This window comes from Phyllostomus discolor, chromosome 4 (genome assembly GCF_004126475.2).
Source record: "Phyllostomus discolor isolate MPI-MPIP mPhyDis1 chromosome 4, mPhyDis1.pri.v3, whole genome shotgun sequence".
Taxonomy (NCBI): Eukaryota; Metazoa; Chordata; class Mammalia; order Chiroptera; family Phyllostomidae; genus Phyllostomus; species Phyllostomus discolor.
This window is the reverse complement of record NC_040906.2, coordinates 183,956,541-183,979,788: the sequence shown is the minus strand read 5'-3', so window position 1 is coordinate 183,979,788 and position 23,248 is coordinate 183,956,541. Positions and strand designations below refer to the sequence as shown.

At 37.0% G+C, this 23,248-nt stretch overlaps 1 protein-coding gene across 3 annotated transcripts in view; it reads left to right on the top strand.

The window, feature by feature from the left end:
• Positions 1-23,248, top strand: part of MED23 (mediator complex subunit 23) — a 46,079-nt gene that overhangs the window by 18,888 nt on the left and 3,943 nt on the right. For all 3 annotated transcript variants that reach the window (XM_028508775.2, XM_028508776.2, XM_036024731.1), the window contains 15 exons: positions 2,546-2,691; positions 3,638-3,883; positions 6,052-6,194; positions 7,255-7,429; positions 8,223-8,386; positions 11,708-11,832; positions 13,070-13,272; positions 13,351-13,531; positions 14,525-14,695; positions 15,331-15,547; positions 16,991-17,227; positions 18,145-18,310; positions 19,060-19,132; positions 20,098-20,312; positions 21,158-21,278. In XM_028508775.2, the coding sequence (XP_028364576.1) occupies positions 2,546-2,691; positions 3,638-3,883; positions 6,052-6,194; positions 7,255-7,429; positions 8,223-8,386; positions 11,708-11,832; positions 13,070-13,272; positions 13,351-13,531; positions 14,525-14,695; positions 15,331-15,547; positions 16,991-17,227; positions 18,145-18,310; positions 19,060-19,132; positions 20,098-20,312; positions 21,158-21,278 (2,583 nt within the window). The remainder of the gene's footprint in view (positions 1-2,545; positions 2,692-3,637; positions 3,884-6,051; positions 6,195-7,254; positions 7,430-8,222; positions 8,387-11,707; positions 11,833-13,069; positions 13,273-13,350; positions 13,532-14,524; positions 14,696-15,330; positions 15,548-16,990; positions 17,228-18,144; positions 18,311-19,059; positions 19,133-20,097; positions 20,313-21,157; positions 21,279-23,248) is intronic.

Here is a 23,248-nt window from a genome sequence, read left to right as displayed (position 1 = left end):
GGATGACAATAATTAGGTCTCTTTTGCCATCAGTTTACTTGTATATGATGAAGAAATTGAAATAAATTATTTATGAAGTTTATCTTAAATCACAATTGAACTTTTAGCACAGCAAACTCTTTTCTACATTTTAGGTAGATTTACAGTTTTAAAAAGCATTATGCTGTTTTTAGCTTGCACGTCATTGAATGACCAAACAACACTGGTGTCTGTGACTATCTTTTGTTGTTTGTTTGCTAATTGTGTCCCCTCTTAAGTTTTATTACCTAAGGTACATGAGTAAAATATTGTATATATTATTGATTTCCATTTTTTAAAAAACAGTTTATTATGGAGATTTTTTTCCAGTTTTGAATCAGGCCATCATTTTTTAAATTATGTAAGCTTTAGGTGTACAACACTACAGTTCAGCATCTGTGTACACTACAAAGTGATCACCTCCGGAAGTTTAGTTTACATCCATCACCATGCAGTTGACTGCTCCACCCCTTTCACCCATTCCCGACCCTTTTCTCCTCTGGTAACCACCAGTCAGTCTCTGTATACATGAATTTGTGTTTGTTTTATTTTGTTTGTTTGCTTTGGGTTTTTTCTTTTTTATGATTCCCCATGGGGGAAATTGTATACCGGGGTGTCTAACCTGTGGCCCACGGCTGCCTGTGGCCCAGGATGGCTATGAATGCAGCCCAACACAAAAACGTAAATTTACTTAAAACATGATATTTTTTGTGATTACATGCTGTAATGTATTTAATGTGTAGTCCAAGATAACTCTCTTCTAGTGTGGCCCAGAGATGCCAAAAGGTTGGACACCCCAGTAGTATTTGCCTTTCTTCTTATGACTTATTTTATTTAGCATTATTCCCACAAGGTTCATTCATGTTGTCATAAATAGCAAGATTTCACTCTTTTTAGAGCTAAGTAGTATTCCACTCTGTGTGTGTGTACAAATCTTCTTTAGTCATTCATACTAAGTGATGGGCACTTAGGCTTTTTTTCCTGTCTTGGCTAGTGTGACTAATGCTGCAGTGAACATAGGGGTTCAATACCTTTTCAATTAGTGTTTTCACTTTCTTCAGAAAATCCTCAGAAGTGGAATGGCTGGGTCCTATAGTAGTTCTATTCTTGAATAAATTAGCAGCTGCTCCAATTTACAGTCTCACCAACAATATACAGCAGTGTATAGGGGTTTCCTGTTTTCTACATTCTTCCAACACTTGTTATTTGTTGTATTTTTTAAAGATTTTATTCATTTATTTTTAGAGAGAAAGAGGAAGGGAGGGAGAAAGAGGAGACAAACATCAATGTGTGGTTGTTTCTCACGCACCCCTCACTGGGGAGCTGGCCCACAACCCAGGCATGTGCCCTGACTGGGAATCAAACCAGCAACTTTTTGGTTTACAGTCTGGTACTCAATTCACTGAGCCACATCAGCCAAGGCTATTTCTTATATTTTTTTATAGTAGCCATTCTTACAGGTGTAAGGTGATATCTCATTGTGATTTTGATTTGTATTTCCTTAAGTATTTATGAAAAATTTTTTCAAACTTATATTTTGATTTTTGAAAGAGAGAGAGAGACATCAGTTGGTTGTTCCACTTATTTATGCATTCATTGGTTGATTCTTGTATGTGTCCTGACAGGGGATCAAACCTACAACCTGGGCATATCAGGATGACACTGTAACCAACTTAGTTACCTGGCCAGGGTAATTTGTGGAAATTTTTAAATGCACATAAAAGTAGATTGAATAGAAAAGAAAGCTCCTATGTAACCATCACCAAGAAATATTCTTGTTTCATCTTTCCTTTTTATCTCTTGTTAATGCTAGACATTTTAAAAACAAATTCTTAATTTTTATTTTCTCAAAAAAGTATATATGTGCCCTGACCAAGGTAGCTCAGCTGATTGGGCACCATCCTGCAAAGCAAAAGATTGCTAGTTTGATTCCCAGTCAGGGAATATGCCTAGCTTGCAGGTTCAACCCCCAGTCAGAGTAATTACAAGAGGCAACCAACTAATATTTCTCTTCACATCGATGTTTCTCTCCCTCTCTTTTGTCCTCCTTTCCCCTCTCTCTAACAATAAATAAATAAATCTCAAAAAACCCATATATGTGACTTTTAGAAATTTTGTGTTTTCAGTATATTTATCACATTCAATAAGATTTATTTATTTTATTTTTTATTGTATTTTTTCCACTACCATTTAGTCCCCTTATACCACCCTTCCCCCTCAGTAAGATTTCAGTGTTTAATTTAAAAAAAAAATAAAAATTTTTAAATGATAGTGAATGCTGTGTAGAAGGAAAAACTTGACTAAGTACCTGTGAATTTGTTATTTTTTTGGTAAGTCAAAATAATCTTGCAATAGTTTCAATATTTTATAGCTGTTATGTCTTCTGATTTATATTACTGAACAATCAAAGAACTATTGGAGCCAAAAATTAGTACAGGATATTTTTAAAAAGAGCTATATCAAAAGTAGATTACTAAAATAGCATTAATTAGATAATTTTTTGCTTTCTGGTAACATTACTTTTCAGTGTATTCCAGTTCCTGATATTAACAAACCTCAGTCAACTCACGCCTTCGCAATGACTTGCATTTGGATTCATCTCAATAGAAAAGCCCAGAATGACAACTCCAAGCTACAGATTCCGATACCTCATTCCCTCAACCTTCACCATGAGTAAGTAGTTGTAGCTTAACAGTTAATTTTTATTTTATAAATCATTGATTATAGACTAATATTTTTCTTAGCATTTTGTAAAGAATGGAAATACCCCCACACTCACTGGAAGGGTGAATATTTAATGTGTTACACCAATAGAAACTGACCAATGTCTGCATCAGAGAACAACTAGAAGATTAATCAGTTTTACATATATGTGTATGTATGTATTTAATCAGGCCTAATTTTTGTTTTTATTTGTTTTACTTTAATTAAAATTATTAATTTCCAAAAGTATGTGAAAATGTTTCAAAATTTCTTAAGTTTGGGGGATTGGAGCTTGATCTGACTGAGATGTCTTTCACTCCCTGGGCTGCCAGGATGGAGCGAGCTGATCTCTCTAACATGCTCCCTTACATCAGCCCCTAAGCTGTGATTACTCAACAAAGGGGTCTTTCTTAGATAGGATTGGGCTTCAGTCCAAGGTGTTAGGGATAGCTGAACTTCCCGCCCAGAACTTCTGAAAAGTAAGAGACTGAAGGATAGCCACACTTCACATTTCCTTTAGCTTTCATTTTATGAGACACCCCTCACCCATCTTTTCATAGTGACATCTATAATATATTGAAGGCCTGTTGTTCTTAAGCAGATAGACAATAGATATTAGAAACCTACTTCATGAATTTGTGAGTTACTTCTTCATTTCTAAATCTTACTGTTGTATATGTAGTACATACTTACAAATACTCATTAACTATTAACTTATAATTACTTAAATTCTTTCTGAAACGCTACTTACACTTTTATATGTGTTTCTATTCCATGTTTTGGGCAGAAACTATAAAACTTGTAGGAATAAAGACAGTATTAGTAAATAGTTACATGAAATGAACTTTAAAAAAATACAAGTTAACTTCTGGAAATTATTTGCATTTTTTCTTTTTAATGGGACTTGAAATTTTAGGTTCCTACAGCAGAGTCTTAGAAATAAAAGTTTACAGATGAATGACTATAAGATTGCCCTGCTGTGTAATGCATACTCTACAAATTCAGAATGTTTTACATTACCCATGGGAGCTCTGGTAGAAACTATTTATGGAAATGGAATTATGAGGATACCTCTTCCTGGAACAAGCTGTTTGGCTTCAGCATCTATTACTCCCTTACCAATGAACCTCCTGGATTCACTGACGGTTCATGCCAAAATGAGGTATGGTCGGTTTATTTGGTCCTATGTCATGGAATTGATGTCATGATTATGTATGTGTTTTATGGTCAAGTACATTTTAAAAAAATAGTTAGGTTTTGTTTGTTCTGACTGATGTGTCTCAGTTGGTTGGGCATCAACCCACAAAGCAAGGGGGTCTCTGGTGGGATTCCCAGTTGGGACACATGCCTGGGTTGTAGGCCACTCCACAGTGGGGAGTATGTGAGGGGCAGCTGATCACGGTTTCTCTCTCACATCGATGTTTCTCTCCCTCTTTCTCTTTCCCTTCCCCTCTCTCTAAAAATAAATAAATAAAATCTTTTTAAATAAGAAATAGTTTTTTATTATAAAATGGTAATTGTTTATTATGTTTATTATAGGATCTCTAGAATATACAAAGAAACCCACAGACAATAATTGCCATAATCCCTCCATGAGAAATATGGATTGTAAATATTTTTCTATATATTCTGAGTCTTTTTTCTATATATAAATATATGAATTTATGGATTTTTTAAAAGATTTTATTTATTTTCAGAGAGGGAAGGGAGGGAGACAGAGAGAGAGCGAAACATCAATGTGTGGTTGCTGGGGGCCATGGCCCGCAACCCAGGAATGTACCCTGGCTGGGAATCGAACCTGGGACACTTTGGTTCCCAGCCCGCACTCAATCCACTGAGCTATGCCGGCCAGGGCTCAATTTATGGATTTTTTTAAACAAAATGGGGTCTTAACTACAATACAATTTTTTAACCATCTTTTCCCATAATAATCTATCAAACACCCTTTTAGGTTTAGTATTCTTCAAAAACTAAAATTATTAGTTTTAAACTTCAAAATTATTTGCTTTAATTGCTACAAAGAAGTCTTTTATGTGGCTGTAAATGATTTTAAAATATTTTTTTTCATTGATTTTTTTTCTTTAGAGAGAGGGAGGAAGGGAGAGAGACAGAAAGAGGGAGGGGGGAAAAATTCCATCGATTTAGTATTCTACTTGTTTATGCATTTATTGGTTGATCCTTGTAGGTGCCCTGACCAGCCTTGGCGTCTAATGCAACAGTGCTCTAACCAACTGAGCTACTTGGCCAGTGCTGGCTATAAATGATTTATTTAGCCAGTTCCACATTGTTGGACATGGAAGTTATTTATAATATCTTAGTTTATAAAGATGGCAATGAAGACTATCATTATGGCTATCTTTGCATTTACCCATAATTACATTTTTGTTAAATAAACTTGCTGAATCGAGAATTGTTGAGTCCAGGGATGCAAAAATTGCAATGTGTTAGCTGTATTTATTACAAAATGGACACTTTTAGAATTGACTTTATAGTTTCTAAAAGACAAAGATTCTATTGAGTGTGATTCTCAAACTTCAAGTGTCCCTAAGGGCCAAATTGGTGCTGTAGATGAGCGACGCCTGGTGCTGAGTGAAGGGGAGCCAGATGTGAGTGCACACGGAAGCACGTGTGCGTGTGGCGGGCACTGGAGTGGACCAGGACGCGCAGGGCTCATCCCGGGTACCACCGCTTCCGCTAATTTCTCTAATGTGCACGTGCAGGCTGGTATGGCTGGCTCCTGAAAATTTTTTGAGAAGGGTTGGAAATTCAGATTTTTATTTCTAGTCTTTCAGCTCTGAAATATTGGCTCAAACTTCAAATACTATGCTGGTCAAAGAGTATTCATCTGTGGGCCCCATAGTGGGACTTCAGTTCTAGAAAAGCCATGTTCTTTTTCAGGTGGTAAGCAGTGTGGTAGAATTACACTTGTGCTTCCACAGCTTGTGTGACAGAGTTGAGCGAAGCCCAGTGAGATCCTGACATTTGGGTCTTAGCCTGATTTATAAGTAATTCTGTGGTTTGAGTTACATTATTTGAAAAAGAAAAAAATCCTGAAACCATTCAAGCCAGTTCTTATGAGTTGCACTCAAATTCTGCCTTTCCATGAGCAGAGGGGTCCTGATGCACATTGGAAGCACCATGGAAACCAGGACAGGTGTCAGGGCATCACTACCAAGCGTCCTGCACAGCATGCATGGTTAAAGTGGAACTGATTCTTTTCATGGTTCATTTCAAGTTCAGATTTATACTAAGTTTCCTAACAGCAGAGTGACTCCTGTGTTGATGTCAAAAATACGGATTTTTCTTTTCTTTCTTTTTGTTTCTCCTCAGCCTTATCCATAGCATTGCTACCAGAGTGATAAAACTTGCTCATGCAAAGTCCAGTGTGGCCTTGGCTCCAGCCCTAGTGGAAACGTATAGTCGTTTGTTGGTCTACATGGAAATAGAGTCTTTGGGCATCAAAGGATTCATCAGTAAGTCAGGTGTTCTGGTGTTTGTAACACTAACCCACTCATTAATTCAACAACTACTCATCTAGGTGCTGGAGATACTGTAGTATACAGAAGTCACTGCTGTTGTAGAGTTACCTGCAGATGAGGGAGACAGACAAAAAGTATATAAATGAAATTGGAGTGTGTCCGGTGATAAGTTTTACAGGAAAAAGTAAAATTCAAAAGAGGGATATGGTCAGGGGAGTGAGTTGCATTTTCACGTAGAGTTATGGTAAGAAAAGGGTGTTGGGCTTGTGATACCGTGAGCAGGACAGATATAGTCACTGCCTTAATGCAAGTATCACGGTCCTATTTGCCTCTTTTGCTGGTTTGCCCTGGGATAGCAGTGGGCACTGAATCTGACTAGAAATAACAGGAGTTTTCCTGCATTGCAGAAGTCAGCTTATAATGTTTGTTAGTTATTATGTAGTTCTGAATAATAAATACTTTCTTAAGTGGAAATGTTTTTATTGATTCATGGTAATTCTAACTTTCACCAATACAGTTTAATTTTAATTTTAACCATAGTTACTGTTCTTAACTGATAACTGAGAGCTGAATAAGACTTTCTTGGGAGGGAGAAAGGATTAAGAACATGTGTGATACAATTCGTGTGTTAAAATGTGGTCCTCTGACTTCAGAACGTTGGGAACATTAACTCTTATGTTAGTTAAAATAACATAAAATAATTTAAACGTATAAATAATTTGAAAAGAACTGAGAAGTGAGAAAGCTTAGAATAATTTTTTTCCTATCTTGTCTCTTATTTTTCCACATGAACTTGAGGATCAATTGTCAAATTCCTGGGGGGGCGGGCGGGGAAGCAAACTTGGTATTATAAGGATGATCTTGATTTTTTTCTTACAATTAAAGTAGAAATTATAGAGAAAATTTGGGAAATATGTGCACATATGTATGCCTCTGTGTGTGTGTGTTCACAATCAAATCTTTACATAGATTTTACTCACTGTGACTTTTCCTTAAATGTCTTTCAATGCACAGCTTTTACTCATTGGTGTCTTAAATTATCTTGTTACTCAAGGTCAGCTTTTGCCAACTGTTTTCAAGTCTCATGCCTGGGGGATCTTACACACACTTCTTGAGATGTTCAGCTACCGGATGCACCACATTCAGCCTCATTACAGAGTTCAGCTCTTGAGTCATCTTCATACTTTGGCTGCAGTTGCCCAAACAAACCAGAACCAGCTCCATCTCTGGTGAGCTCATCGGAGACTGTCTTTCTTTAAGATTTCTGAAAAACTTTGTTGGAGATGGGAACTAAACCCTTGCCTTATACTGTTTTTATTCACTTGTCATAAAACTCCTTTGCTTCTGGAGTATATTATTTCCAGTATAGAATGAATAGAGTCTAGCTTTTTAAAGAGAAGTTTGTTAAGATAGTTGAGTCCTTCCCTTGAAATCTTTGGACGAGAATAAGTACTTCCAAGGCCTTTGACATTATGTTCTAACTTAGCCCTTTGAAATTTTTATGTATGGATTTCTTGTATGTGCCCTGATTGGGAATCACACCCACAAGCTTGGCATATCAGGACAATGCACTGACCAACTGAGCTATCTGGCCAGGGCTAACTTAGCCCTTTAGAATACTGGATTTACTTCAGAGTATGGTTAAAGTATCAGTAATGTCATTTTGATTTTGTTCTCAATAAAAATGTATTGCAAAAAATATAATGTAAATTTTGAAATGCTCTTTATCCAGGTGAAATTTTTTAGTCCTGTTGGCAACAAGCTGTCTTTTTCAAATGTGCAAACATGTCAGGTGGTTTGCACTACAAAATTTTCTGCTTCAGGTTTTTAAAACAAATTAAGCAAAGTTCAATTCAGACAAAAGAGGTTTGTTTGTTTGTTTTTTTAATTGAAGAAGGGAAATTCATAGTTGCATGTTTTTTTGCTCTTGTAATTAACTTCGAATTAAGTTTAATTCTATAATTCTGAACTTTACATGCAAATTAGCTTTTTCACGTCTCCTTCTGCCCTCCCACCTTTCAGCGTTGAGAGCACTGCGCTTCGGCTTATAACAGCACTAGGCAGCTCGGAGGTGCAGCCACAGTTCACACGCTTCCTCAGCGACCCCAAGACAGTGCTGTCTGCGGAGTCTGAAGAGCTGAACCGTGCCTTGATACTGACGTTAGCCAGAGCAACTCACGTAACAGGTACAGTGGATCCACCACCACGAAGGAAACCAGCCGAATCAGAGTGTGCTGGGCCTCTACTGTTATCGAGGGGGTAACATACCGAAAAGATACTTTTCATTTGTTCAAGAAAAACAGTTGTTCTGATAGCTTCACCATTTCAGTCATTAATATAGGTCCTTCTGTGCAGTGTCATGTTAACTAAGTTGAACATCAGTTTTCAGCCATTTTTTGATAGTGGTTCTGAGCTTTCTGGTCTCAGGACCACTTTACACTCTCAGAAAGAATAATTGAGGGGGCTGGGGTGGGGCATTTCAGGTAGAAGGAACCCAGGTTGAGACCCAGGGGGAAGAAAGAATGCTGTGGTTCTGAAGGAAGGCTCATTTGGCTGGACTAGACGAGCAAAGTGCAGATCCAGCACTTAAATATTTATGCGGGGTGGAGCAAAAGTAGGTTTGCAGTTCATATAGAAAATAATGCCATAATTAATCAATTACAGGAATAAACTCTGTTTCAGGTACTCACAGCTGTAAACCTAATTTTGCCACATCCTGTGTTGCTCATTCCCTTGCCCTGTCAGCCCTCTAACTGTGGTTGCCTTCACTGGGAAGGCCTTTTTCCCCAAACCACTTCATTTACATAACAGGCACAGGCCCCCTGCCACCAGAGCTCTTTCATCCCTGCCCTGCCTGTTTCTCACTACTGTTTCTTCAGGGAATCTGTCACCATCTGGCACTGTACATTTTAGTTGTTCGTTTAGGGGGAGTGGCAGTGACCAAGTTATGAGGACCTGTAGGCCATTTAAAATTGGGGTTTTAGTCTTAGAGCAATGATTACGCCACAGCTTTTTTTCTCTTTCTTTTTTTGAGATACAATTTACATACCATAAAATTCACTCTTTTGAAGATTTGATTTATTTATTTTTAGAGGGAGGGGAAAGGAGGGAGAAAGGAAGAGGAACATCACTGTGAGAGAGAAACATGGACCGGCTGCCTCTTGCACACCCCAGCTGGGGACTTGGCCTGCAACCCATATGCCCTGAGCAGGAATCAAACCAACAACTTTTCAGTTCTTGGGCCAACATACAATCTACTGAGTCACACCAGCCAGGACAAAATTGGCCCTTTTCAAGTGTAAAATTCAGTTTGATTGGAGTTACAAGATTATGCAGTTATCACCATTATCTAATTCAGAACACTTTTATCACTTTCAGCAAACCCATATTCCCCTTAGCAGTCATTTCCTGTTCTTCCCCTCCTCCCAGCTCCAGGTAAACACTGATCTGCTTTGTCTCCGTGTATTTGCCTATTCTGCACATTTCATGCAAAATGTGAAAAAAAAATTGAAATTCCCTAAGATTTTCTGTTTATATGGATTATAGCTATTGATACTTACTTCACTGTATATTGAAATAGAAGTTTCTAAGTATTTATTTGATTTGTTTAAAAGAATAATAAACCAATACATGTTAACATACATGACGTATTTTTATGAAAAATAAGCTCTATATTTTCCAGAACAAAGCTTCAGTCAGAAGAGGTGCCATTGATTTACATTTTTTGCATCTTTCTTTAATATCTGATATAAAGGAAGGTTGCTGGATTCCCAAATTTGCTTCTGTATTTCATCTATTGCAGTATGTTGTTTCAGTAGAAGTAAGTGGAGAAAATATGGCCTCAGAGAGAGGTTGGAAAGGAGTATTTTAATAGCCTTTTAGCTAATTGTGCATGTTTTTCAATGTCACACAAAATTGGATAAGTTTCTTAAACTATTAGTTGCTACGTGGAATCCAAAATCTTGTCAGTGAGCATTTTGCACTCCATTACTTTATAATCCATGGATCTATTTTGTACATTTAATGGGCTTTTTAATCCATGTATTTTGTAGCTTTATGAGTTGGCTTTTTAAAAAATATTGGCTCACTGTGTCATGTAGATCTTATAAATGTTGACACATTTTCTTACACAGTATCATAAAATTACATTTGTTACTATCACTACAAATTTCACGAGAAAAGTCTTCAAGTTTTGGGAAGCTGTCAGCCTCATGGTAGTGGATAGAAGTTTTCCAAAATTCTGATTTTCACTTGAAAGGTCAAATGTTACCCTTGGTGAAAGATGCCATCATTTGTTTTTCTTGAAGTGCCAGGCTACCTTTGCTAATTTTCAAAAAAAAAAAAAAATGTCTGCTTAATGCTCAAGTTTTCTGTCAGATGTTCTTTCAAGTAAAACTGGAATTCCATAAGAAAAAAAAAAAGAACTGGGTTTCCTTCCTCAAAATTAAGGTTTTGTGTTTTTTTTAATTCTTTGGATTTAATGCAGTGTTGCTAGCGGGAGCCAGTTTGCCACGGTGTGAGAGGTCTCAGACTGATGACAGGTGTGCTGCCTGGTTTCAAACCAAGCCCTGAACCCTTTGAAACAACAATGAACATATTTTACATGCAAAAAAAGAAGCTGCATTAACTGAATACTCAATTACACAAGTAGTTTTCCTGAAAATGCCCTTCATACTTTGGTACATAGTTGGAACACTTCATGCATGCTTCTGTTTTATCACACAGAATATTTTAAAAGGTACACTTCAGGCCTGGACAGAATCCTTTTTATCCACCACTTCATTATGGAGATTCTTAAGTGAAACTGGCATTTTTTGTTCACTGAGAACATGTGGTGGTGAAGACTCCAGTGGCTGCTAGTGCAGTCTGGTGCCAGGGGTTGGTTCTGAGAGCCAGCAGCTGTAGCCGCCGTGCCTGTGCGCCGTCAGTGCACCTGTCAGTGCAGTAGAAAGGCCACTGGCATCCTAGTTGTGGTGTTTTAATAGCTTTGACTTGATTTGTGAAAGGATATGGGGACCACAGAGTCTGTAGACCACACTTTGAGAACAGCTCTTTTAAAGAAGTAGCTATTGAATTTAATAACCTAAATTACATTTGTGTAAATAAATAAATCTCTTTGATTTAGGGAGTTACTTGTGGTCTATAGCTGTTTCAGCCACCAGAAAGGATACTTCCTTAATTCTATTCTCTTGGCTAAGAAGAGTGCTCATACCTCATTATCAGAATGAACTAAATGAGCAATCATGGTAGACCTCTACAAAAACTGTATCACTGGTACTCTGTAACTTAAGAAGATTCCAGTTGTCTTTGGTCTCCTTTTCTCTCACCTTGTTCATATTTACCAATGTAATTCATATCTTTCAAACTTAGAACTTAAGCTGAATATTACTGGTAAAATACACTGCAGTGAGATTCTCTGAGCGTACATAATTGCTTGTGACTTTCTCTATGATGAGTTACAGGTATGATCATTTCTGTGTGGATTACATCTGTTTGTTTATGTTTAGATTTTTTTACAGGCTCAGATTCAATCCAGGGAACTTGGTGTAAAGACATACTTCAGACCATCATGAGTTTTACTCCTCATAATTGGGCTTCACATACTCTCAGCTGTTTTCCAGGACCACTACAGGTAAGTTGGTCTTGAATTACATATTGAATATATATATATATATATATATATATATATATATATATATATATATATGAAATCATTCTTCCCATTTATAGTGCTATTCTAGAGAGTTAGTTTTGTTGACATCCAAAGAAAGTTAGCTTTTATTTATTTATTTGTTTGTTTATTTTATCTTTGCTGTTCTAGAATCTTGGATTGTTCATTGTTCTATTCTAGGAACTATATGTTTCTAAAATTTTAATTAGTATGGCTTCCTTTTACTAGTTAATTCTTGTGAGAATGAACACGTTACCTGAAAAATTCTTTCTTTCTCATAGAACTGAAGTTGAGAGAAATATAATTTAATGGAACTTCACAAAATACATCCATGCTACACTTCAGTGCATTTTTTAAAAAATTACACAGAAAAAAAACAATGAACTTGACTTTTATAATATAAAAAAAAACCTTACCTATCATCTACTTTTCAGAGAAAACTTCAGGCATAGTGAACATCTGCCTTCTATAACATCTAGTAGGGCTGGAGCAGTAGATCTCAAACTCACTAAAATCTCCCGGAGGGCTTGTTTAGGTACAAATTGCTGCTGGTGCTGATAGCTTAGGGCCCTACCCAGAGAACCACTGGGCTAGTGTAATGGATTTTTTTCTTACAGACATACTAAAATATGTAAACAAATGGCACATAAATTCTTTTTTCGTTTTTTTTTTTTAATTATTTATTTATTTTTAGAGAGAGGGGAAAGGAGGGAGAAAGAGAGGGAGAGAAACATCGATATGTGAGAGAAACATTGATATGCTGCCTCTTGAATGCCCCCAGCTTCAGACCTGGCCCAAACAAAACCCAGGGATGTGCCCTGACTAGGAACCGAACCAGCAGCCTTTTGGTTTGCAGGCCAGTGCTCGATCCACTGAGCCACACCAGCCAGGGCTAAATTTCTTTTTCTTTCTTTTTTTTTTCAAAGGTGAACAGAAGTATCAACAGATGATTAAAGAATCTTTGAATTCAGGCTTGCTTGGAATTCCTGTTTAGGAAATCTAGGAAAGAAATCTTAATGATAATCTAGTCAAGCCTGCATATTTCCCAATATAGAAATTCAGGCCTTGATTGCTGAGTTGTGTGGGGTCACTGATAATTTATTAGTGTCAGGGTCAAGCCTAAAACAGGTTTCTTGACTCTATTGCCAGGGCCCTTTTTACTACAACCATTGAAATAAACTTCTGATTTTCCTTTTAGGCATTCTTCAAACAAAATAATGTGCCTCAGGAAAGTCGTTTTAATCTGAAAAAAAATGTGGAGGAGGAGTATCGGAAGTGGAAGTCAATGAGCAATGAAAATAACATCATTACACACTTTTCTAATCAAGGCTCTCCTCTCTTTCTTTGTCTTCTCTGGAAAATGCTCTTGGAAACAGATCATATTAATCAGATTGGCTATAGGTAAGCCAGAAACCTAGATCTGCCTTCCATTTGTCAGCCTGTTATACCATACAGCAATTTGTATTCTCTGCTTTCCAGAGTGTTAGAAAGAATTGGAGCCAGAGCCTTAGTAGCCCATGTGAGAACATTTGCAGATTTCCTGGTATATGAATTCTCTACATCAGCTGGGGGTCAGCAACTCAACAAATGCATTGAAATTCTTAATGACATGGTATGGAAGTACAACATTGTTACATTGGACAGATTAATTCTCTGCTTGGTAAGAATATGCTTATTTAAGAATAAGATTCTAAGCTGCCTGTGCTCTTTTGGATCTAGGTGTGTGATTGATGGATCTTGTGCTGGTCTATTCTGTATTGCTTCTAAGGATTTAATAAATTTATACTATAACCAAGCATTGCTATCACTTCCCTAAAGAACATATTTCATTATTCATTCATTCAATAGGTATATATTGAATGTCTACTATGTTCTATGTACAGAAGGTATAGAGTAAATAAGACAGACATGATCCTGACCTTGTGATGCTCTAAAAGTACAAGCAGTTAAGACTCTGAGTTGGTTCTCAAAGTCTCCCACCAGCATGAGGAATTAGTAAGTCACTGCATTTCTTTGCAGAGTTCTGATACCATATCTATACAATTTGGTAGCCTCAGTCACGACTATATGTTCCTCAGAGCCACCCAGTAGTCCCCAAAGTATTTTTTTCTCTTGACTTTGATATCTATTTCAGGCAGAAATTTAAGAAAAAGACAATGGATCAGAATGGACAATGCTACATTTTTAAAATACTATAGTGGTGATATTTGGGGTGGCTTAGTTGGTTAACATTAATTAATTTCTTAGCTGTAGAGCAGGGGTGTCAAACTCAATTTCACCGGGGGTCACATTGGCCTCGTGGTTGCCTTCAAAGAGCCGAATGTAATTGTAGGACTGTAGAAATGTAACTACTCCTTAATAGTTAAGTGAGAGCTCAGCACTGCTGCTGGATAGAAACAAGGTGCCCGGCCGGATAAAACAAGGTAGAGGACCGGACTTGGCCTGCGGGCCTTGTGTTTGCCACCTGTGGCATAGATATAAAGATGGTTACTCTCCACTAGGGTAAATAATGCAAATTATAAATCAATAAAACAAAAGGATAAAATAGAGATATCAAAAGATTTTTCTTATTCAAAGTTAGACTGTCAAGTGGCAGAGCCTTGCTTTTGTGCAGGGTAGGTGTTCTCACACACTTTTCTGTTGTTCTCCAAAGGCCATGCGCAGTCATGAAGGAAACGAAGCCCAGGTTTGTTATTTCATCATTCAGTTGCTGCTACTCAAACCCAATGATTTTAGAAACCGAGTGAGTGACTTTGTGAAGGAAAATTCCCCAGAGCACTGGCTACAGAACGACTGGCACACCAAGCACATGAATTATCACAAGGTACCAATTCAAATTTGTGCTTCAGTTAATACTTTTTAAGCCGTACTTAGGTATCTGGCTATTGATTCGGCTCTTTCCTCTGTGGTTCTACTGTTTTCTCTCCAGTTTCTAAACTTTTTCAAGGTTTTAGAGTATCTCTAAAGTTATAAATGAACTGAAAATTACAGTTTTTGTAGACATGGGTACTTACAGTACAAAATGAAAAGAATTATTGCAAATCCTTTCATCTCTTTTTTTTTTAATTATTTTAGTATGAATTTTTTTTCTTATTTATTTATTTATTTATTTATTTTTTAGAGAGGGAAGGGAGGGAGATAGAGAGAGAGAGAAACATCAATGTGCAGTTGCTGGGGGTTATGGCCTGCAACCCAGGAATGTACCCTGGCTGGGAATTGAACCTGGGACACTTTGATTCCCAGCCCGTGCTCAATCCACTGAGCTACGCCAGCTAGGCTTTCATCTCTTTTGATGTATCTTTGGGATAAAAGTTTTTTGCCAAGTAAAGGACTCTAGTTTTCATTGTAGGAGCAAACATGGTTTCATGTTCTTTAAAAAACAAGTTTATTTAGCTCTATTTTTTTAAGAGAATAAAAAAAAATGTGCCCTAAACATTTACTATGTCCTCACTTCCACAGAAATACCCAGAGAAGCTGTATTTTGAGGGCCTGGCGGAGCAGGTGGATCCTCCCGTGCAGATCCAGTCCCCCTACCTGCCCATCTATTTTGGAAATGTGTGTCTCCGATTTCTTCCAGTGTTTGATATAGTAATCCACAGATTTTTAGAGTTGCTGCCAGTATCCAAATCACTGGAGACTCTACTAGATCACCTAGGAGGGTTATATAAATTTCATGGTGAGATTTTTCAAATTTTAATCCCATCTGATAGCTCTATAAACAAACTGGGCTGAGCACAGCTATATGGGGAATAGTGGTTCTGAAGATTTTGTTTTAATTATTTTTAAATAAAAGTGTTTTGGGGGAAATATATGCATTGATACCACGAAGCATAAAACAGACAACATAAAAATATGATAGGTAATCATAGCAAATGTATTAAATAGCAAAAAAAAAAGTGATATGCAAGAGATGCCTTATTTTATATAGTGTGTGATTAATTGCCAAATTAGTATAGAAGAAGAAAATTAAGTGTTCACAACAAGCTGGTATTTCTGTGAACAAATTGGATCTTGCCCGGCTTCTTGGATAGATAGGATTTTACCTGTGGTGTACATGAATTGTATAGAAACAGAAAGAAGAAAAAAACAGACTAGGCAGAAAAAAATCCTTTGAAAAACTCATGAGGGTTTTAAAAACAAGACCTTGTGAAAACAGTTACCTCAGTGGGCTGAATGGAAAACTCATTTATTGTACCTGACAGATCACCTTAAATCCCTGACCAAGAAGTTTTGATTTTATAACTTGCAGATAATCAAGAATCAACTAGCAATTATTGAGTAAGGTCATGACATGGAAAGAATAAATGGAAAACATTTATTTTAGATAAATCCTGTTGTCGTTGGCAGCATGTCTGGGAAGGAGGAAGCCATTTTAACAACTTATGTCAAAAAGTGCAGGTGTGTGAATAGGATCCAAACATGTATGTTGGCGTTGGACATGAGAAAGTAGGGACAGGTAGTCAAGGAAGAAGGGACAGAGGGATGGGGCTGGGTTGGCTGGTTATGGGGAGAATATCAAAAGAAAGAAATTAAAGGCAACTATAAAGTTTTAAGTTCGGTATAGAGAATGCTAGAGATAGAAGAGTGGATGTCCCAGAGCAGCCACTACGGGGACAAAGTGTGTTTATCTAGGGTGGGGGGAGGGGACGGTTCTTTTTAGTCCTTGATCTAAGGTATTTTCCTCTAATGCGGAAGCTCGAATTGTCTTTTAGCATTGGAGAATAGGTATGAAGTTCAAGTGAGCATGCCTTTAAAAGCATTTTTCATTTGGATTAGGTGATATAAACACATGGTGCAGTAGGGTACACAGTAAAATGTCCCATTCCTGTCATCTAGCAAGGAATTTTCTTGTACCTGTGTCATTTTTGCAGGGTAAATGTCCAGGAGTACAATCGCTACCTCAGAGTGTAATGAATATCCTTAAATGCAAGATGTGTATATTATTGGAAACCCTCTGCCTTGTGTTAATATTAAAATATTCATTGTCTGCAATTACCCAGCATGTAAAATAGTTTCATAATCTTCTGAGCTGTTTTTTAGTAACCTCGAAAGTAGATCGTGCATTTTTCACAGTTGTCAGTAACCAGATGAGAATTGTGGTGACCTGTTTTCTTGGCAGATCGTCCAGTGACTTATTTGTATAATACCCTGCACTATTATGAAAAGCACCTGAGAGATCGCACATTTCTCAAACGAAAGCTTGTCCATGCGATCATTGGCTCACTCAAGGATAATCGACCGCAGGGCTGGTGTCTCAGTGACACTTATCTGAAATGTGCAATGAACGCACGAGAAGACAATCCTTGGGTCCCAGACGACACCTACTATTGCAGATTGATTGGCAGACTAGTAGATAATATCCTTTTTATTGTGATTTTTCCAGATTTTTTAGAAATAACTGTATGTATTTGTGAGAACATAGTTGTATTTTCTTTTCAAGGTAATTGTTTTTATATATTCTAAGACTTCAAATTTCTTAAAGATCATTTCTGCTTTTACTGCTGGGAGGGTTTTGAAATCTTAAATTAGCAGCATCATGCCAGATGGCAGAAATTCATTCCATTAAATATTTAAAAACAGATCTTACAAGATTTGTTTCAAAAAAATCCTATTTCTAAATAAGTGAACTGTGTATTGTAGTACATGCATCTGTTTGCTACTGAAGAACATAGAATTTTGTTGCTTTAATTATTGAATTTTAAAAATATTAATAGATAACAATATAACTTATTTTCTCTCTTTTTTAGTAAAAATGGTGCTATATTGGTATTTTTATGTCTTCATATTGATTTCATGTTTTATCAGCACACTCTACTTAATATGCCTATACACCATGCTACTGTTTACCAGACAGAGCAATTTTATAGAAATGGGCATGATTTATTTGCCTATGTGACTAGTTATTCATTCCCTAAAGTAAAAGAATAACTTATTATGAAGTAACTTTCTTTTTAACTGTTCTATAACTATTCAAAGAAATAGCTATCACATGACAGTTATAAGAGCCCACCTGTTTAAGATCAATCATCTGTATCTTGTGGTTGATCACATGGTTGCAATCAATGCATTTATCATGTCAAGCTTATTTGTATTTCATTTGTATTATTTGCCTTCTGATCTCTCAGATAAATCACTTCCTGGGGGCTTATAATCAGATAAGTTGATAATCAAATGAGATGTTTACACGTGAAAATTGAAAACTGTAAAGCATTACACAAATGTGAGCCATTAATCTCAAAATAATCAAGTCGTTATTGCTTTAATTATTTGCACCGATGGCTGGCAAATCTCCCGGTCCATTTCCAAACTGTGACTGGAGATTCAATGAGTTTCCCAATCCAGCTGCCCACGCTCTGCATGTTACTTGTGTGGAGCTCATGGCCTTAGCTGTTTCAGGCAAAGAAGTTGGAAATGCTCTTCTAAATGTTGTGCTGAAAAGGTGTGTATCCTATTGTATGAGATAAGATTCATTGTTTATTTGTAAAGACAATGGTATTTTATTTGGAGCTGTTGGGCAAATCTGTTGTTCCAAGGCCATTGCACATTGGATAGTAACTGTCTTCTGGTTCTAGATCTTGCCTTTATCATATATGTGTAGCAGAATGAGCCCTGGACAGTATCAGAAAACAAGGGTTTGTTCCCACTTCTGTTCTCTATTAGGTGTTTAGCATTCAATTTAGGAATAGTTAACTTCGCAGAAAAAAAAAACAGTCTATCAAGAGTCCTTTCTTAGCTCTGGCTGGTGTAGCTCAGTGGGTTGAGCACCAGCCTGAGAACCAAAGGGTTGACAGTTCAATTTCTAGTCAGGGCACATCCCCAGTTGTGGGCACATGAGAGGCAGCCACACTGATGTTTCTCTCCCTCTCTCCAAAAATAAATAAATAAAATTTGTTTTAAAAGTCCTTTCTTAAAGACCAACATAAAGTAGGGGATCATGATTAGAGAAGAAGTATAAATACATGGAAATAGTCTTTCAGCCCATTTGTTAAAGGAAACATCCCCAAACAAAAGCCTTAATTTGCTTTTGTATCTGTGTATTAAATTTTTATTTGATAAAAATCTATTGTAGTTCTTTTGGATTAGGTCACTTATAATCCCCAAATTATATATGTTCTCAAAATAAGATCCATTGTCAACCACATAAAATTTTTCATAATTTTACATTTTTATTCTTTTTCCCACGTGCAGCCAGCCTTTAGTGCCCAGAGAGAACATCACGGCGTGGATGAACGCCATCGGATTGATCATCACTGCTCTACCCGTGAGTTAAGTCGTGATCTGTCCGTAGCAATGAGGTGTGGCTGTTCCCTGTTTGCCAAAAGAATAGATACCTTTATACAAAGACATCACACAGTTAATGAAGTGTTTCATATTTTTAAAGTTTTCTTATTATTATCACTTTGAAAATCTACAGTGACTATTCTGTTTGCCTTCTTCATCAAATCCAGTTCAATCTACCTGACTTTTGGGTCCCTACATCCATTGGTCCCATTTTACTAACCCAACCTCAGTTTTTAAATTAACATACCTAGTTTTGACCACTTAGCATGTCATATATCTAGAGCTTTTTCTCATGCAGATAATGGTCATTGAGACATGTTTCAGGGACCTCTGATGCGTTAGGGAATAAGACGTTATGCCAGATACTTCTGCCTCTGTCAGCTTCTCTAAAGCTACTCATTCTCTGTCTGCTTCGGCCTGCTTCTTCAGGAACCCACCCCTGACTTCTCTCATGCGAAGTCTCCGTTCTGTGACCTCCACTTGTGTCTGGTCCGCGTAGCTGTCTGTTCTGTCTGTGAATGTCAGTAATGTTGTCTAGCTCTGTGCTCTCCAGACTTCTTTGATTATGCACCTCTATGAATCACGTTTTCCTTCCACACCTCCTATATAGAAGTAGTTATATGTCTATAGCAGCATTGTCTGTAGTAAATGTAGTTAAAGTAAGTTTACTGTGGAGTATATACCAGGTACTAAATGCACAGGACAGGCATGTGTGTGGAGCCCTCTGACTCACAGGCATTTCTCTTCAGGTTGTTACTGACTTATTATGAAGCCACCCAGTTTTGATTTTAAAATCTCCATTACACAGAGACACAAGCTGGATAAGTAGAAAACATTAAAGAATGAGAAAGTGCTACTATTTTAGGCGTGGGGGTGTGATAATGAATAGGGGCAGAATAGTGGGTAAGTGATATTTCTCATCAGGCTGCCCCTCTGGTTTTCAAGGAGCCATATTGGATTGTCCTTCATGATCAGATTGTGAGTGTTATCAGCAGCCCCAGCCTGACGTCTGAAACAGAGTGGGTCGGCTATCCGTTCCGCCTCTTCGATTTCACTGCTTGTCACCAGTCCTACTCCGAGATGAGCTGCAGCTACACACTGGCTCTAGCACACGCCGTGTGGCACCATTCCAGCATCGGGCAGCTTTCCCTCATTCCCAAGTAGGTGTTACGATTTCTTAAAGAAACTCGACTTTTTTATTTTCGTTTTTGTTTTGTTTGATGACCTACACATGCGGTATATAGCTCATTCAGTAGAACAAGTTGCAAAGTAAAAGTTAAGTAGAATTTCTAGATAACTAAAAAGTCTCTTTTATTTCAGAATTATTTGAAAAAACTTAATTTGTGTGCGCAAGTAATAATTTGGTATCTGGTTTTCCGTTACATTTTTACAGAGGCTTTTTCCAGACTACATTCCCAAAGTTGCCTTCTGAACTAAATAACTGCTATTAGCCTATTTTCTGATTATTTATCTTGACTATAAAGTTGGTATTAGATTCAAAATTCTTGGGAATGGCATTTATATTAGATTGATTATTTACCTCTATCATTTAATAATTTTGTTTATTTTTAAAGATTTTATTTACTTGATTTTAGAGAGAGGGGAAGGGAGGGAAAGAAACATCAATATGCAAGAGATACATTGATCAGCTGCCTCTCACATTCCCCCAACTGGGGACCTAGCCCACAACCCAGACATGTGCCCCAACTGGAAATCAAACAGGTGACCTTTCGGTTCCCAGGATGGCACTCAGTCCACTGAGCCATACCAGCCAGGACTCAATAATTTTATTTTTAAGAATGATTGTAAGTCTCAATTTATTTTAATAATTAAATGAAAATAAGAGCCAGTGAGAGAGGTGAGATTAACTTCAAATGTTACCAAAATTAAAAGAAATTTTTTAAAAAATTATTACGTTTTGCAAATACTGGGGTAGACTGTATTAACAAAATGCAAACAATTCAACTGATTTCAAATCACAAGAAATTTTATCTTCAAATTTTAGGTTTCTCACTGAAGTACTTCTTCCTATAGTAAAGACCGAATTCCAACTGCTTTATGTGTACCATCTTGTGGGACCGTTTTTACAAAGATTTCAGCAAGAGAGAACTCGATGTATGATAGAGGTAAAATATAATCTTGGTTTTCTGTAGTAATATTAAGCTCTAAGAGATCTATTTAGGTTTCTTTCCCAGTGTTTTTCAAGCTTCATATCATAGTCGTTAGCAGTGAAGTAAGTGCAGTAGGATCAAAAAGCAATGGTAGAGGACTTAGTGTGACTTAGTATGCATGCTTGTAAATGAGTTTGGTGCAGGATGTGCTGGACTGGAGATGCAGGAGGAAGTACCCATCGTCAACATTGAGAAGAAAGATAAGGATGGAGAAATGCAGTTGAGAACCTGCACTATAGTACAGAGGAATTAATTAAAATCGTGGAAATGGATGAAGTCAATCACCTATAACAAGAGTGCAGAGAAAAGAAAATGAGGCAGGAATGGAACCTAAAAGTACGAGGCACCAAATAGAACTAAGAGGGTATAGTATACATAAGTTAGCCCTAAATATCAGTCTTAAACCTAAGCATACCACAAAATATAACATATTTTAAAAGCTACTAACAAATATTTTTCAAAAGTACAGGTATGAATATGTGTCAGGTCAATTTTATTCATTGCTTTAAGAGAAGATTTAGAATGCATGGATTATATCTCTGCTAGGAGGGGATTGCAAAAATCCCACTTTGAATGAATTAAGCTCGAGCAGGCAGCAACCCGCAGGCATTCCAGGAGAAAAGCAGGTGGAAGCTTAACGTGGACGGGTACAGACATGCTTGCCTGGGACTTTTAGACACTCCAGTCACACAGCTCTCAGTGCAGTGTCGACGCATTTCTTAGTTTGCATATGTGTCTTCCTTTGATAAACTACTTTGCAAATAGCTTGTTTCATTATAAAATATCATTATAAGAATGCTGTTTTACCCTTTTCAAGTTCTAACAAGGGCAGTCTGTTAGCAGCTCTTCAACAAACTTCATTGCTCACTTGACTCCTTCAGGAGCACAGAGGTTATGTTGTTTCACAGTGAATAGTGAAGAAACCACGTGTTGAACCTACTTCAGCTTTAAACCAGGCACTGGTTTCAACTCCATACACCCCCACAATGCAAGATGAACTGCAAGACAATTCAAAACAAACATCAGAGTTAAACATGTTCATTTCCTAAGCACTGCTTCTTTTTCTGATCATAATATTTATCCAAACTGGACCTCAGTTCAAACTGAACCATGAATGTAAGCGTATCTGCAATGCTAAACTCGAAACAAGCAATAATGCTCACAAATACAACCACATTCATTTATTCTGTCAGCCTCTTTCAGGCTTCTAAACTAAGGCCCATTGTATCTCAAAATTTCTGTGTTTATATAATTCCCATTATTTAGGAATAACCAGAATTTGATATCGACTAACTCCTATAATGTAATATTAACTTAAACCCCAAAATCAAAGCCTAAAACCTGAACATACCGTAAAATGCATCATGTTTTACAAGGATACTAGCAACTTCCTTTGAAAACTCAGGTTTGAATCCGAATGATTTCAAGTATATTCATTGCTATAGAAAAGATTCTGAATTCAGGGATTCTGTCATCGACTGAGGAGAGATCGAAACAACAAGCTTCACAGGAATGAATCTCAAGAGGGCACTGACGCTTCTCTGTGGATTTCCCATAATGAAAACATACCGAAGACTAAATTTAGGATGTTGCACGTGTATTTATCTGTTTGTTTTCATAGGCTTTAGATTGCACATCATTCTGTAGGCTCTACAGGCGTTGCTTACTTTGAGTATGTTTCTTCCCTTGATAAAATTCATTAGCAAAAGGCTTGTTTTATTATATCATTATCAAAAAAGGTATTTCACAGTTTAGAAGTTATAAGGTTGTTTCTTAGTAGCACTCAACAAACTGTTTACTAGTCACCTCATCATGACGAACACAGAGTTTATGTTGGTTGACACTGAGTACCGGAGAAACCTGATGTTGAACTGATCTTAAATTCAACGGGAGCTCTAGTTTCAACTCTCTCCAATCCTGCCACA